This window comes from Pectinophora gossypiella, chromosome 16 (genome assembly GCF_024362695.1).
Source record: "Pectinophora gossypiella chromosome 16, ilPecGoss1.1, whole genome shotgun sequence".
NCBI lineage: Eukaryota > Metazoa > Arthropoda > Insecta > Lepidoptera > Gelechiidae > Pectinophora > Pectinophora gossypiella.
This window is the reverse complement of record NC_065419.1, coordinates 13,941,181-13,958,799: the sequence shown is the minus strand read 5'-3', so window position 1 is coordinate 13,958,799 and position 17,619 is coordinate 13,941,181. Positions and strand designations below refer to the sequence as shown.

General features: G+C 38.9%; 1 protein-coding gene across 6 annotated transcripts; it reads right to left on the bottom strand.

The window, feature by feature from the left end:
- Positions 1–695: 695 nt before the first annotated feature.
- Positions 696–16,578, bottom strand: LOC126373805 (fatty-acid amide hydrolase 2-like). 6 transcript variants are annotated; one of them, XM_050020112.1, is made up of 13 exons: positions 16,285–16,578; positions 14,894–14,924; positions 11,787–12,053; positions 11,148–11,274; positions 10,466–10,637; positions 8,016–8,140; positions 6,608–6,697; positions 5,923–6,068; positions 5,411–5,493; positions 4,606–4,792; positions 3,513–3,635; positions 3,039–3,176; positions 696–2,367 (listed from the first exon to the last, which is right to left on the bottom strand). In XM_050020112.1, the coding sequence occupies exons 3-13, from the start codon at positions 12,003–12,005 to the stop codon at positions 2,227–2,229; spliced, it is 1,551 nt and encodes a 516-aa protein (XP_049876069.1). In that variant the 5' UTR covers positions 12,006–12,053; positions 14,894–14,924; positions 16,285–16,578; the 3' UTR covers positions 696–2,226. The 6 variants fall into 6 exon arrangements, with proteins under 6 accessions (XP_049876069.1, XP_049876070.1, XP_049876068.1 ...); XM_050020113.1 differs by having other exon boundaries at positions 11,787–12,048; XM_050020111.1 differs by lacking the exon at positions 14,894–14,924 and adding an exon at positions 12,975–13,005.
- Positions 16,579–17,619: the final 1,041 nt, after the last annotated feature.

Genomic DNA, 17,619 nt, shown 5'->3' with positions numbered 1-17,619 from the left:
TTACATGTGTAGTTTTGATAAACACATTCTTGTAATAATGAAAATTTTTATAAGGAAATTTGTTGTAATACAAGGCTTATAAGTTTTGATAAACAGGGCACTGGTACCCTTGTGTCCCAAAATATATGATTCTAATAAGGATGGAATCGAAATAGGTACCTACCTACACATTTTTACACATCATCATCGTTCTTAGGCTAGGCCCCGTTTACTGATAATATATAATTTTTTATTTTATAATAAGTTTTCTTTTCGTAAGATACTCAACACAAACGAAACCGCAATAAGAATTAACCTGAATTAACGAAAATATTACGATTTTCTTTTTCACTTCGCGCCAATTTATTGTTTTTCTTCGCACATTTATCAAGCTAAGATCACAAGTCCATACTGCCTAGTCAGTAAAACTTCGTCCCAAAACGTAACGTTATCGTACTAGTTAAAAAATGCTGTGTCGTATATTAAAGACCATTTCAAATTATCAGCTTTTCACATATCAGATGCTTCACAGTTCGAAGCTTTTAGAGACAATTTACATAAATTGGTGGTAGACCACAGCAGCAAAAAACAAAAAACACGATCATGCTTGTCTTCTGACAAAGGGATTGTGTGATATTCCTACAACATAAAGGACTATTTAAACTAAGTCATAAAAAACAACAGTAATAAAATCATTTTTTTGTAATAATAAATTTATTAATATAAAGCCATATCACCAGAGTAAATAATTGTATAATTTATAATATTAATTAATTACAAACATCAGTCTTATAATAACAAGAAATGTATAAGATAGTAGTATGAGATAATATTCAGTTTACTGAGAAATAGCGATAATTTATATTATTCTGAGGCAAGTAACATTAATTAAGAAATGCTTGATAATCACACTGTCTATTAGTTCCCCAGAGCTAAATTTCTAGGTGTTTATGACTAATAATAGTTGTTTCTTTAAGTGCCTACAAATGCAATATTTGAACATCAGAAAAATATATCATTTCGTAAAAGTATTCAAAATTATTATGCTTAACATAACTATGCAAGTTAAACTCGCAGTTACAAATCTTATGTAACTACATTTGCCTCAATACATTAGGTAAAATTTGTAATAACCATAACCAAAAAATATTTAAAAAGTTCCCTTATACCCATAAAATAAATTTTTTGGAACGTAAAGTTTAAAAAAAGTTGAATTTTGGATTCTTTGAGCCACTTTAGGACGGATTTTGGTATCGTTTACACGAAAGCATTTATACATTTCAATTAATTAAATATCCTATAATTTGTACTATTTCAAATAGTTTTTGACTAATTTTATTTATGAATGAATCAAATCACGATAATCCCCGTCTGATGGATTTTAAAGGTGATAATTATAGCAAAATTAGATCTTAGGATATACGCTAGAGGCCTCCTTTGCGGGCGAGACGACGGATGGCCAGTTTGGTGATACCTTGGATGTTATGACGAAGTACTTTCCTGAGACGCTTAGCTCCTCCCTTTGCCAGACCTTTGCCTCCCTTACCGCGACCGGTCATAATTGTATGTTTTTTTTTTTATAAAAACACGAAACTAAATGTACACAAACACGCAGAGACAACGCTCAACGGGTTGAACGGTGCCTAGTGAAGCAAACCTAGCGCAAAATATCCTTATGTCTGATTCTGACAAGATTAATTCACGATTCAAATTGTATTACCACCAAAACATCTAGGGCCCTGTGCCTAGGTTTTTCAGACACTTTTCCTCGGCTATACTAATTGACAATGACTTAACTCTGTCGGGTTTGAGATGCTTTCAGGTCTTCCTTGAGGTCACCTCAACTGAGGAACGTCTAGGGCCCTGTGCCGAGGTTTTTCTTGCAGCTTCTTTTCCCCGGCTATACAGGTTGTGAGAAGCTGCAGTAGTTTTAGGCGGATGAGACGTTCCTTATGTAAAAATTGACGATTCAAACTATGTTACCTACTGAATAAAGATATTTTGAATTTGAATTTCCCACCGGGGTAAGCAGAGACTATAGAATTCTATTTGCTTCGATCCTGACACACTTCTCTTGCTTCCTCCACATCTCTCTCTTGCTTTCTTCACTTCTCTTGCTTCTTGCTGCTTACCCCGGTGGGAAATAGGCGTGAGTTTATGGATGGATGGAATTTGAATTTGAGGAAGGTTTGAGGTAACATGTTAGAATGCGGGTGTTAAGGTCGGTGGCCAACGCCTGTAGCATAGTTACTCGAGCCGGCAGGGCGGCACGCAGCCCCCCAGCTGCCGCAGCCAGGCGGCGGCGGCGAGGCAGAGCCCCTCCTGGCGCGGCGCCGCCACCACCTGGATGCCCAGCGGCAGCCCCGCGCTGCTCAGCCCCAGCGGCACCTGATGGACAAACAATTTCACAATACTAGTACGGTCACGAGCATTAATATGTATACACTTTGGTACCATGTCACATTAACTTTTTTGACAAATTGAACTCTAAAGCTCACTAAATCTCAAATATGTTAGTGCGACAGGGTCCTAAAGTGGGTACATTATATTGCTCATGACTGTACTAGCCAAGTTGAAATGGGATTGGGCAGGTCACGTCTATCGGATGCCTAACGACCTGTGGGCTAAGATCACCACAGGATGGTCTCCGAGTAGAGACAGACGCAGGCACGGCAGACCGAGGCGGAGATGGCGCGACGAGTTGGATGCTTTCCTGGAAAGCTGGCCGGAGGAAGCACTGGAGAGAGAGTGGAAGAAATGGAGGGAGGCCTTTGCCCAGCAGTGGGACACTTTAGGCTAGATAAGTCCTGGGCACATATCACAAAGTTAATAGTCGTTACTTGAGTCACGTCAGGGGCCTTTGGCGGCTCAATAATAACCCTGACACCAGGGTCGTCGTTGTCGAGGTTGATCAACCATCTCACAACGATGGAAGAAGCAGCATGGTGGAGTATGCTCCATTCCTCCTCCGGTTGGTTGAGGGGAGGCCTGTGCCCAGCAGTGGGACGTATATAGGCTGTTTATGTTATCTTTTTTATAAATGTATGAGCGCGTCATACCTGAGCGACGGGTAGATGTAACGCGTTACAGATGCCCCAGTACGCGAAGTTGTACGGCCGCAGCAGCAGCGAGTAGTGGTACGGCGCCGGCGCAGGCGCACTCGGGAACAACAACACGCCTGAGTCGCCCAGCGTGTTCTGCAACGATACAACATATAATAATAATACACATACATAAACAGCCTATATACGTCCCACTGCTGGGCACAGGCTTCCCCTCAATCAACCGGAGGGGGTATGGAGCATACTGCACCACCCTGCTCCAATGCGGGTAATAATAATAATATAAGTTTATTTTCAGATATTACATCCAGGTGTCAGTAATTAAAATCATATTTTATTGTTACTAAACATTCAACACTTTAAAATACAGAATTTAAGTAAGGGGCAATGCAAACAAATGTCAAATAGCAATATTGCTTTCTTAGATGAATTGCTTCGATGTGGCCATTTTAACCCCCCTGTTGTACTTACGATAAGGTCTTGTTTCAGATCGTCTGTAAGCTTCTCTGCCCATTTAGGGTTGGTCCGCGGCATCCATTGGTCGTCCACCAGCTTGAGGATGGCTGCCAGAGTGTACTCGGACAGCCCTAGCAACTGTTAAACAATAAAAAATATCTTTATTCAGTAGGTTACATAGTTACACTTTGAATCGTCATTTTTTACATACTGAACGTCTCAGCTTCTCACAACCTGTATAGCCGGGGAAACGAAGCTACAAGAAAAACCTCGGCACAGGGCCCTAGACGTTCTTTAAAAAAATAAATAAAATAAAACATAAAATATTGTTATACAATTGAGTAATTTAGCTGCCTAATATCAGTTTTCAGACAGTTAATCCCATGCATTCATGTCTTCTAAATAATCACTAACTTTATAATAACCTTTTTTGTAAAGTTTCTGTTTAACTACTGTCTTAAAACAGATATATAACATAACATATCCAGCCCATATACGTCCCACTGCTGGGCACAGGCCTTCCCTCAATCAATCGGAGGGGGTATGGAGCATACTCCACGCTAGTCTACTACGGGTTGGTGGAGCTGTTTTACGGCCAATAGCCGGGACCAACAGCTTAAAGTGCCCTCCGACGCACGGAAGCATCTTACTTTTTCGAACAATCAGGTGATTCAATCCTGCAAATGTCCCTACCAAACAAATCATGACGCGACAACGCGTTTTCCAGCGTATAAATACTAGGTTAAGTCGGTTTGCGGCCCCATGGTCCAGTGGTTGAGCGTTAGGCTCACGATCCGGAGGCCCCGGGTTCGAATCCCGGAGGGGAAATATCACAAAATTTACTTTGTGATCCCTAGTTTGGTTAGGACATTACATGCTGATCACCTAATTGTCCAAAAGTAAGATGATCCGTGCTTCGGAAGGCACGTTAAGCCGTTGGTCCCGGTTACTACTTACTGATGTAAGTAAGTAGTCGTTACAAGAGTCATGTCAAGGGCCTTTGGCGGCTCAATAGTAACCTTGACACCAAGGTTGATGAGGTTGGTAATCCTCCTCTCAACCCACACGAGAGAAGAAGTCAGTTTATGTTTTTTTCTTCCCGACTTACCTTCTTAGGAATCTCAACCCACGCTTTAGCGGTGCCAGTGTTGTTAGTGAGAACCCTGGAGAACACCTCGGCCTCCTTGGTCATCCCGTGTCTCCACAGCGAGAACATGTAGTCAAGCCCTGAGTGGTAATAGGGCTTCGGGGCGCGGTCCGTGCTGGACGCCGCTGATGATAGCTTCTTTACTACCCTGCAATGAAGTATGATTTAAAAAAAAATCTAATTCATTTATCGGTCAACATAGGTAAAAGGGTTGTTACAATATAATTTTTGTCGCACTACGTCGCACCTTTCGGTATACGAATTTAAACACACAGATTAAAATAATAAATAAATTACAATAACATTCAAATAAAGTTACACAATATAATCAAAATAGACGATTTACAATAAATATAATTTAGACAAACATTCGTCAACGGAATATTCAAATTCAAAAATATCTTTATTCAGTAGGTAACATTTATATTTTCTTGCAGCTTCTTTTCCTCGGCTATACAGGTTGTGAGAAGCTGCAGTAGTTTTAGGCGGATGAGACAATCGTTATTTAAAAAATGATGATTCAAAGTGTAACTATGTTACTTACTGAATAAAGATATTTTTTAATTTGAATAAGCTTAACACCCGTACCACCAATTCGAGGTATTTATTGGTACGTCAATGAAAGTCACTAGCGACAGACTGCTTTATTAACCAGTAAAATGTACCCACCACCATGAAATATAAACAATAAATAAGTAATATGAATCTACCGACGTTACAGTTACATTATAAAGCCTAGCTAGCTGATAACCTAACCAATACTCACTTGGACATAGCTTCCCTCAGTTCACCACAGATGGGGCTCAGACGGATGTCTTGGGACTGCTCTGTGTAGAAAAACTTTATGTCCTGAAACATTACATTGAATAAATTAGAATACAACTCGCATGTGAGGAGGAATGAAAGGCATATCTTCTATCGTGTGGGTTGTGAGGTGGAATACCAACCTCATCACCCCTGGTGTCAGGGTTACTATTGAGACGCCAAAAGCCCCTGACATGGCTCATGTAACGACTACTTACTTACATCAGTAAGTAGTAACCGGGACCAAAGGCTTAACGTGCCTTCCGAAGCACGGATCATCTTACTTTTTGAAAAATCAGGTGATCAGCCTGTAATGTCCTAACCAAACTAGGGATCACAAAGTGATTTTTGCGATATGTCCTCACCAGGATTCGAACCTGGGACCTCCGGATCGTGCGCCCAACGCTCAACCACTGGACCGCAGAGGCCGTTGTCGAAATAAAATAATCGAAATGAAATGTCTGAGCAACTTACTTGGATGTTAACTTTCTTGTCAAGCGTGAGTTGTTTGGCCTTGTCAGCGGCGACGACGGCTGTGAGCGGCGCCAGGTCTTCCAGGTGTCGGCTGACGAAGCTGATGGACGCCATGGTGGGAGCCTTGCCGTCGCGGAGGGTCGAACCTGGCGCCATACTTATTTATAACTTAACCTTATAAAGATGTCATATATTACATTAATTCTATAATTATTATTGTAAGAGTCGTGGTAGCCCAGTTATGGTAGAACGGTTGCCTCTCACTTTGAGGTCGCAGGTTCAAATCCAGCACAGGCCTAAACCAATGATTGTCGAATTCGTTTTCGAATTCATGTTTGGATCATAAATGATTATCACGTGCTCAGCGAGGAAACCCACAAACCCGAGAAATGCGTTTCGGAGGTATGTGACGTAACCTGTATTGGGCTGGTTTTCCCTTCGCAGATTGGAAGGTCAGACAGGCAGTCGCTTCTGTAAAAAACCGGACCTGTCAAATCCTCGGGTTAAGTAAGCGGACCCTGTGGAAAACGGGATAACGCTAGGGAGATGATGACATAACTATGTGCTCAAGTAATTCGTGGTCACCTATTATTCGCTCAACGGCATAGCTTAAGATTTATTAAATAGTATATTTTGTTTTGTAGCTGTTCGTTACCCAAAAAATAGCTAGATGCTCCTGACTTACCTTTAAAGCTGGTGTGTCCAGCAGTGGGTATGAGGCCGTATAGACCGCAGAAGAACGCGGGCATGCGAGTAGACCCGCCGATATCCGAACCTATTCACAAATATAACTATAAACACAAATTCAAATTCAAACATATCTTTATTCAGTAGGTAACATAGTTACACTTTGAATCGTCAATTTTCACATAACGAACGTCTCATCCGCCTAAAACTACTGCAGCTTCTCACAACCTGTATAGCCAGGGAAAAGAAGCTGCAAGAAAAACCTCGGCACAGGGACCTAGACGTTCTTAAAAAAAAATAAATATTGTTATACAATTGAGTAATTTAGCTGCCTGATATCAGTTCTCAGACAGTCAATCCCATGCATTCATATTTTCTCACAAATAACTATTAGTCATTATTAATTGTTCTGATGGGCAGGGAAGAGTGAAAGGCCATGCTTATCACTTGCAGTATCCATGGGCTCATAAAATAAAGGATAATAACTTCTACGGAACACACCAACGGAACGGTAACTTTCCGCCCCGCACCGATTTGTATCGGACGCCGATCTCACCCCCTCCGAGTCGTACTAACCATAAATGGCCAGCCTTCGGGACCAGAACCACACCCCGGACACTTCACAAACAACCTCGTTTTACACAGACACTACACATTGACATTATCAACACGCGCAACTGTGGGTGTGACGTCTGACACCACGACATGACGTCATACGATTCAAGTCTATGTTCGAGGGGTAAGTCTAACTCACACGCCGGTGGGGAGCGGAGAGTTGCGCTTCTATATGTAATATTATCGACGCAAAGCGCCAAATACGGAAGACTCGGTCGAAACCCTCCTATAACTACACACAAAATTCGTTAGGCCAGCTTTATTGCGTGCCGTGTGACCGGACCTTCAAGTCGAAGTTCGGTTTCGCCAGCCACATCAGAGCCCACCACAACAACGACCCGGGATAGATATTTAGGAGTCGCCGTCGCCGGATACGGTTTGGACGACATGATTATTCTATGCCAGAACACACGTTAGGAACAGTCATGAGCAATATAATGTACCCACTTTAGGACTCTGTCGCACTAACATATTTGTCATTTAGTGAGACTTACAGTTCAATTTGTCAAAAAAGTTAATGTGACATGGTACCAAAGTGTATACATATTAATGCTCGTGACCGTACACAATTCACACCACTCAGCTGATTCGACGGCACGGATCATCTTACTTTCGGACAATCAGGTGATCAGCCTGTAATGTCCTAACCAAACTAGGGATCACAAAGTGATTTTTGTGACATGTCCCATCGGGATTCGAACTCGTGGCCTCCGGATCGTGAGCCCAGCGTTCAACCACTAGACCACGAAGGCAGTTTTTTGATTTATTGCTGTGAAAAGAAAATGTCTTACAGAGCGCAATTGGCGTGGCTACAGCGGCCATTAGGGCTGCCTCGCCGCCGCTGGAGCCCCCGGGAGTACGACCCGTGTGGTGCGGGTTGTTGGTCTGACCAAACACCATATTACGGGACTCCTGCCTGAAAACAACATCATAATATACAGGATGTTACTTACATCGTAACTAAAACTTTGTGGGGTGATGCAGATGATGATGCTGAGTGGGTGAGAGCCTTCAGCGCTCCCCATTTTTCCGGCCAAGTAGTTAAAAAAAAAAAATAAAAAAAAAAAATAATGCCAATGCCAATGCGAAAAAACTAGGTCACGTCAAAAAAAATAAATGATTCTGAATTGATAACAAGTGGAATTTTCCGTCGCAAAAGTATGGAACTGAAAATAATTAAAAAAAAAAACATTGTGTTTGTGTGAGTTACTCGAAACCAGCTACTCGTGTGGGAAGGCGAGACAGTGCGGGGAAGCGTGTGCGTCAAGCTAGCGGCCTCAAAAAAAAAATGGGCACGATAAAATAATTTGACCATACCAAAAAATAGTACTCTTATTGAAAAAAATAGTACCTGTTGTAAAAAAATTAGTACCATCACGGTTCTGGATTTATAGCCATGTTTTATTGCACTTGCTAGCTTGACGGTGAGCGAAATTTGGCGAGAGTTAACGACAAGGTCTTTCGCTTTGATTTAAACGCCAAAAAATAGTACCGAAATAGTATTCACCCCCTGCAAAATACCGAAAGTAGTACTTCAACGGTTCCAAAGTTATAAAGGCAGTTCTTTGATCCCGCTAGCTTGACGTTTTGAAAATACCTATTATCTGGGGAATGCTTGCATACTTCAGTTTGTAACTAATATCAATAAACTCGTATGAAATAGTACTCCCCACCATCATAATTTGGACCTGATTCTCTTTGTAGAAATATGTCAAAAAGTCATTATAACCTATGTCATACATTTATCAAGACAAGTACAGTCGCGAACAAAATTATTACACATGGTCAAGAATGTTGTCAGATTTCAGTATTTTTCCCCATTTTTGGGTAAAAATTGGTGAAGTGCCAGGGTTGTCAGATGAAAGTAATATCATTGTTGAAACTCTTTGAGTTATTCTACAAATACTGCAAATTGTTTATTAACAAACACTTCGATCCGTAACAAATTCAACATGAAGGTATAAATTATAAAATAAAACAGCAGATTAAAAATGTATTATGATGTATTAAAATCACAGATTGTTTTCGATAAGAACTAGACCCATGCAGCCATTTTCTATTAAAATTAGTGCATATGGGTGTATGCAATAGGAATTTTTTGTAATAGCAGCACTCTGAAGTGCAAAGAAATGGTAGGGTAGACCTCCAAAATGGCAATACTTACGAATAAATTGTGAGGTTATGTAATTGTCTACGTGACTGTATCAACAACAAATGTATGGCATAGGTTATTATGATTTTTTAACATTTCTACAAAGAGAATCGGATCAAAATTATGATGGTAGGGAGTACTATTTCATACGAGTTTATTGACATTAGTTACATACTGAAGTATGCAAGCGTTCCCCAGATAATAGGTATTTTCAAAACGTCAAGCTAGCGGGATCAAAGAACTGCCTTTATAACTTTGGAATCGTTGAAGTACTACTTTCGGTATTTTGCAGGGGGTGAGTACTATTTCGGTACTATTTTTTGGCGTTTAAATCAAAGCGAAAGACCTTGTCGTTAACTCTCGCCAAATTTCGCTCACCGTCAAGCTAGCAAGTGCAATAAAACATGGCTATAAATCCAGAACCGTGATGGTACTAATTTTTTTACAACAGGTACTATTTTTTTCAATAAGAGTACTATTTTTTGGTATGGTCAAATTATTTTTTCGTGCCCATTTTTTTTTTGAGGCCGCTAGCTTGACGCACACGGGGAAGCGCGGGGGTGGAGACTCGGCCTAGCAAATAGAACAGGGGTCGAGAAACTGTCTCGCCAAATAACTCGGCCGAGCGCTCGGCCGTGCATTCGTCGTAATGTTCGGACACACCGAGTATTCTGCCGAGCGCACTCTCTCGTCCGCCAACTCGGTAAGCGTGACCAAGGCATAAGAATGGAATTTCTCTATGGAGATTTTGGGGTGCGCCAATATTGTCCAGTGACTCACCACTGAGGAGCTCGGTGGCGCAGCGGTAAACGCGCTCGGTCTGCGATTGTTGAAGTTAAGCAACTTGCGCAAAGGCCGGTCATAGGATGGGTGACCACATAAAAAAAAAGCTTTCATCTCGAGCTCCTCTGTGCTTCGGAAGGCACGTTAAGCCGTTGGTCCCGGCTGCATTAGCAGTCGTTAATAACCACCAATCCGCACTGGGCCCGCGTGGTGGTTTAAGGCCCGATCTCCCTATCCATCCATAGGGAAGGCCCGTGCCCCAGCAGTGGGGACGTTAATGGGTTGGTGATGATGATGATGACTCACCACTTGTTCACCTCAGGCACGTTGGTGACAGCGACTGGTATGGCCCCGGCGGCCCGCAGCAGGCGGACACACTCGGCGTCCTCGGGCGCCTTCGTGTGCTGCCGCGCTCGCAGCCCCAGGGTGTTGAGCAGGCCCGCCACGCCGTGGCTCTCCTTCGACGTGAAAGGTACGCCTGTTGGGATCCAAATAATCAATCAACAAAAATCAACAAATTTGACATAATCTTACGATCTTCTATCGTGTGTCAGGTGTCAGGGTTATTATTGAGCCGCCATAGGCCCCTGACATGTACTTACTTAAGTACATCAGTAAGTAGTAACCAAGAACAACGGCTTTACGTGCCTTCGGAAGACAGACCCACACGACAGAAGATCAGGTGATTAGCTTGCAGTAGACTAGTGTCCAACTAATCAAATTAGTTACTTTTTCTAAACGTCAAAACACGAAATTACTATGGAATTTGTATGAAAAAGCAACCTGTGACGTCATAGAAAAACGTAACAAAATGTCGCAAGTATTATTACATTTTTCTTCATTAAATTTCATAATTTAAATAGAAAAATAGAGAACGTTTTTTGTCGCCTTTAGGTCTGTCTTTATTTAGTAATCAAAATTTCATAATTTATTTTTGGCCTAGGAAACTGCCCATCAGAGTTTAACAGGTACCCATAGACTTTCTTACCCAGGAATGGTTTGTCCTTGAAGTAATCTTCAGAGACACCCCTAGCTATGATCTCGTCCACTGCGCGCGCATCGTTCAATGCATTCTCATATCGCTCGTCCACCACCGCGTTTAGCATGGGATTCACCTGAAATAATTACAAATGATATTATTCATAATTTTCTTATGAAGAGTAAATTTCTAGAAAGAATTTGTATTTTGTGTTTATGTAGGGGTAGGTAAGGGGGGGTTAAAAAAGACACATCGAAGAAATTCATCTAAAAAGAAATATTGCAATTTGACATTTGCGCATATAAAAGTAAGTGCGCAATGCAAACAAATGTCAAATAACATTACCTATTGCTTTTTTAGATGAATTGTTCCATGTGCATGTGGCCTTTTTAACCCCTAAGGTACAAGTCATGAATTGACATTTTAGGGTGAACGCGCTATTAGATGCGCAGGAGCTGCACGCGCCAAAGGCCTCAAAAACGAGGATCGTGCAGCGCTAATAAATGCCAGTTCACCTTTAACCTGCCCAGATATTCAGACCAGAGAAAATACAATTCTTTCTTTTAAAAAACAAATACCTAACACATATGAGTAGACATTGCTACAAATAAAGAGAAAACTCGCAATTTTCATTCAGACGATACGTACGGTTTTAATCCTTTCAATGCATGTTCGAACCAAGTCCTCTGACTTCAGCTGTTTGTTACGTATCTTAGCGGCGAGAGAGACAGCACTCTCGGTCAGTATCTTGTGGCGAGGATCAAGATCCGGGATCTTCTGCTTCGTCCCCTCCCAGAAGAACGCGAAGATGCAGTCAATGACCAGGTCCAAGTAGTACCGGAAGATAAGGAACGCTTGTCTGAACATGTTGAGAGCTATTCCTCTTAATATTCTGCTTGATTTGCTTTTCCTACGCTACAACAGAAAATGATAGATAGATAAAATACTTTATTGAGCACAATGGACACAAAATACAGAGATAAGGACAGCATATACAGAAAAGCACAACAGGCGGCCTTATTGCTCATGCAGCAATTTCTTCCAGGCAACCTTTGGGTACAGGAAATGCAAATAAATAATAATAATAATGATGCTAATTCCTGTAAATACCTACCATCTAATTTTATTTTATATTATACCTGTCATTTTCTTATCCGCCGAAAAAGAAAGGGACGGGTAATCGACAAGCATAAAATTTATGGACACACGTCAATTTTAAGCACAAATCTAAAACAACCGTCTAAAAATTTTACATTGGCCAATAACCCGCTAGAATTATGTTGACAGCACACGTCAAACGGTTTGCATACCAGCGAGACCTTTTTGATTCGCCCGGGTTATTCATTCATTTACTCATTCTTCCTAAAATTAAGAGCTGTCAATCATCCGTCCCTTATACTATTTTTATTTTTTTATGTGATTTAAGCGCAATAAACAGTTTTTGTATTGTATTGTATTGTCCCTTTCCTTTTCGGCGAATAAGAAAATGTCAGGAATAACTTAAAGCAAAATTAGGTGTCTGCAGGAATCGGGGCCAATGGCGCCAATTCCTGTAGACATCATCTAATTTTATTTTATATTATACCTGTCATTTTCTTATTCGCCGAAATGGGAAGGGACGGATGAGAAAATGAATGAGTGAATGAATACATAACGAGCGAATAAAATAGGCTTCTCGCTGATTTGCAATCCGTTTGACGTGTGCTATCAACGTCGGGCTATTGGTCAATCTCAAATTTTTAGAGGGTAGTTTTAGATGTCTGCCTAAAATTGGTGTGTGTTCAATAAATTTTATGCCTCTCGATTACCTATCTAAAAAATTGCAGTAGAACTGACCAGTTGACTCGGTAGTTATTATGATATTAAACTGTAAAGATAAAGACCAGGTTGTATTTATATTGCATCAAACAAGGCTGTACATTATATGATCAGTATCATTATGTATACAGGGTGTTAGTGGCATTGTAACAAAAAGTTTGAAGGATGATACGGACCATGATTCTGAGTTGTATCAAGTGGTAAAAATTAAAAAGAAACATGAATTTTGCGATAGAAAATTCCACTTGATATTATCATCCCCGCAGTATTTGTTATGAAGCCTCTCGATTACCTATCCCTTTCCATTTCGATGGATAAGAAAATGACAGGTGTAACTTAAAATTGGATGGTGTTTACTGGAATCAGCACAATAGTTACATAGGTATAAATAAATAATTTGTTAATTTAAAAAAAGTCATTTCCTGACACAAGTGTTATTTACAAAGCAAACATTATTATTCTTTACTAGAAAGAAACACTTATTGAACACTGTTATAGTACACACAGTACTCAGTGATTGTAAATCAGTGGTTGTGAAGTAAATGTCAGACAAAACAAGTCTCATTTAATATTTTCACACAAAACCCATTTTTTTCCATTTAGTAAATAAATAGCATTATGATACAGTATTCCTTTGCTGCACTATTCCACTATATTATATTAAATATCTCCTATACTTAAAAGGTGGCCTGGAAGAGATTGCTACTTAGCAATAAGGCCGCCTATTGTACTCTTTCTATTTCTGTTTTGTTTTGTATTTTCCTGTTTGTGCAATAAAGTATTTAATATGTTATGGTCATCATCATCATCACTAATTTAAAAGCCATGTAACTTTTTAGGGAAAAATAGAGCAGGGATTTCCCTCTTGTCTTCCGCCCCGCAGTACTCTGTCTGACGCAAGTGAGATAGCGCCCAGAGTAGTCTATTTCAAAGTCGTATTTGCAAATATTGGATATTCATTTATTATTTGACTAATAAGTTGAACAGCATATTATGAGTGTTGTAGACTAATATTTGCACTAAGCTTCACACTACAAACAGTATATTTTCACCTACTTTAAAACTTTGTTTTAATATCTCCTTGTTAGTTACATACATAAGAAATACAAAAACTCTGCGTGCAACGGGGAGTTTCTATGGAGTGGTGGAGATGGAGCTGTATACTCCTGTTGATTGAGGGGAGGCTTGCGCCCAGTGGGACGTACATAGGCAGTTTATGTTAGTTACATAACCAAACACAAAAATTACATTATTCAATTTTTTCCAACAAAAATCAAAAAGGACTTTGTAGGCTACATTCCACAGAAAAATATACATGCAAAAACAGAAATTAAAAAAAAAACAAAATAAATTAAAAAAATACAAATATATTATATTTTTATTATTATTTATATAATTATTTAAATTATAAATGCAAAAAAATTGCCTTTGTTTAACCTTCTAATTTCATGGACATTAGATAAATGCATCTTCTATCTATGTTCTTAGCTATAAATGATGACCCTTTTTATTATATCCAGGCACAATACATCTTCCACCCATTATTCTGATTAAAATCTTTTTTAGAGTTACTAATTATTATTTTTTCAATTTCTTTATTTTTCTTTATGTATATTTCTTTTGAGTTCTACCTATATGCTTCTGCCATTACATTATATTTTTGAATAATTATTTACCTACCAGAGTAATGAGGAATTAGGTAATTATCAGGTTAAAAATGGACGGTGCTATGTATATTTTTTGCGCAACGTAGCCTGGAGAGTCCGTTATTAACAATTAATTTAACAATTTCCTTTGTATTTTAAAGCAATAAAGTAAACAAAGTAATTAACTAAGTAATTAGCACAGTTTTGTCTTTTATGTCAGTTATAATAAGATAGAATTTACAAAAGCAACACACAGGAAGAGAAAATGTAAAAAATTGCAGTAGAACTGACCAGTTGACTCGGTAGTTATTATGATATTAAACTGTAAAGATAGAGACCAGGTTGTATTTATATTGCATCAAACAAGGCTGTACATTATATGATCAGTATCATTATGTACACATACAGGGTGTTAGTGACATTGTAACAAAAAGTTTGAAGGATGATACGGACCATGATTCTGAGTTGTATCAAGTGGTAAAAATTAAAAAGAAACATGAATTTTGCGATAGAAAATTCCACTTGATATTATCAACCCCGCAGTATTTGTTACAATGTCACTAACACCCTGTATTATTATATCTTATCATGAGCTATAAATGTGCAGCTTGTATAATACCAGTGAAGTCATTAAAGTATGTTAGCTTTGCATAGTATGAAAGTTGTATATCGAGAGTAATATTGATTTAATCAGCATCTTGAAACTCTTTCTTAGCAAATTCAAATTTAAAAATATCTTTATTCAATAGGTAACATAGTTACACTTTGAATCGTCAATTTTACATAACGAACGTCTCATCCGCCTAAAACTACTGCAGCTTCTCACAACCTGTATAGCCGGGGAAAAGAAGCTGCAAGAAAAAACTCGGCACAGGGCCCTAGACGTTCTTTAAAAAAATAAAAATAAACATAAAATATTGAGTAATTTAGCTGCCTAGTATCAGTTCTCAGACAGTTAATCCCATGCATTCATATCTTCTAAATAGTCACTAACTTTATAATAACCTTTTTTGTAAAGTTTTTGTTTAACTACTGTCTTAAAACAGTTGAAAGGCAAATTCTGAATGTCAATGGGAATCTTATTGTAAAAACCTATTTTTTTTTTAATTGTCATACAGATCCTCCACTCCCTTTTTGTCAGATGCAGCCACTAATCCACCATCAACATCTAACACTATGACTTTTCTGAAGTAATATTGATGATAGAGCATAAAGTTATTGTAGTAGAAAACAACTTTTGCCAGTTATAGTGACGTAACCTATACATACTACAAAGACAAATAAGTGCACTTCTCATTAAAAAACTGAAACACCTAAATATAAGTCATCATCATCATCCTCCCACCCTTTTCCCCATCTAAGTGGGATCGGCACATATATTCCTCTTCTAACCATTTTTGTCAGTCGTCATCTCAGAGGGTAGGTATACAAATAAGAAATATTATTCCATAATCCTGCAATAAGGTTACCCTGTTTATTTAGTCTATTTACTCAAGAGTATAAAGAATATAACTATAAACATGCCATTCAAAGAGCAAAATCCATATTTCTTTTAAAATATGTGAATTTATTAAATAAAAATGCAAATTTAGGGACGATCAAAGTACAAAATGAACCGACTAACTTTCAAAAAGTACCTAATACATTAATTATATTCATTATTTTTACAGCTACAACCTTACCTGGAGACTATTTTCTTTTTTCTTTAACTTCGCTGTACACATCGCCTAATCACGAAAGTAATAAAACTTTCTATTTTCATCAATCTCTTGCTGACGTCGTCGGTAGAATAAAACCGCACGTAGAAACTTTTATGCGGCTTCCAATCGAGCAAATCTTAAAGAAAACTTATTAAAATAATAGAAAGTTTAATAAAAGCACATTCCTCTGTTAGAAAACTGTAGAAAATAACCCGTAAAAGACATAACTAAGTACTGACTAACTCACTGAAATCTCGCAAAAGGCGCAAAAGATTTTGCAAAGTGTACTAGTGCTGCCGATCGATAGCTAGTCGACTATCGATAATTGGTCAATAGTAAGAATGTCGATAGACTTTATTTATTTATTCATAAATACTATCGCAGCTCATAGAAACAAAACTGTCAACTGATTCAGACTGCTTTGCATCATGTAGTGCAAACTTTTATTATTTGAGGACGCTACAGATACAAATATTACAATAACTTTACATCGTTTTTGAGACCTGAATGGACATTGCGACACAATTGTTGCCGTGGTTTGCTATCTCACTCGCAGAAAAACTTAAGTTTGTGTTGTAGTGAGGGTCCTTTTGACTGTGTTATAATTGTCATTACTCAACTTTGGTCCTAATACTAGTCAGAAATCGGTGTACCTGCATTAGGTTGCTGGCCCTGGCTGTCTAGAAAATCTGTACGTAGTTATTAATCATGATTATAGTATCGATGCTTTTGCAATCGATGGTTCGGCAACACTAAAGAGAACTGTCAGTTGCTTTTTTTCCAGATTTTGGCATAGTAACTTTATGCCATGCCCGCATTTATTCCACTTCAGCGGTGAAGTTTAAGTAGGTAAATAGAAATCAAAACTGTACCATTATTATCCGTTCACTAAGTAATCCTCACCCTCAGTCCTCACCAAAAGTTTACTTGAACACGTCTTCGGACGGAAGGTCGCTACAAACATAAAAGTAAAAAGAACAGTTAAATTGGATTGACTAGGTAAAAAGCTATCAGTAGTCTCTCGTACGTAATGGCACTGTCCTTACTTCACAAAGTACGTCTACCTTATATCAAACATTTGATGAATGCGTAATTTGCGTAAATGCGTAGCCTAGATCTTTATAACAAGGCCATAATAATTCAAAAATTAAAAATAATTTATGTCACTGTCTCGCCCGCTGTCAGTTTGACAGGCTTTTTGGCGGGAGACGGGAACGGGACAGTTGCTTTCTTCATTGAATAATCTAAATAATTAATACGAAGTGGTGTTTTGTGGTTAATGATCGCATTAAGTTAGTCGGAAGACATTCGCGAGTG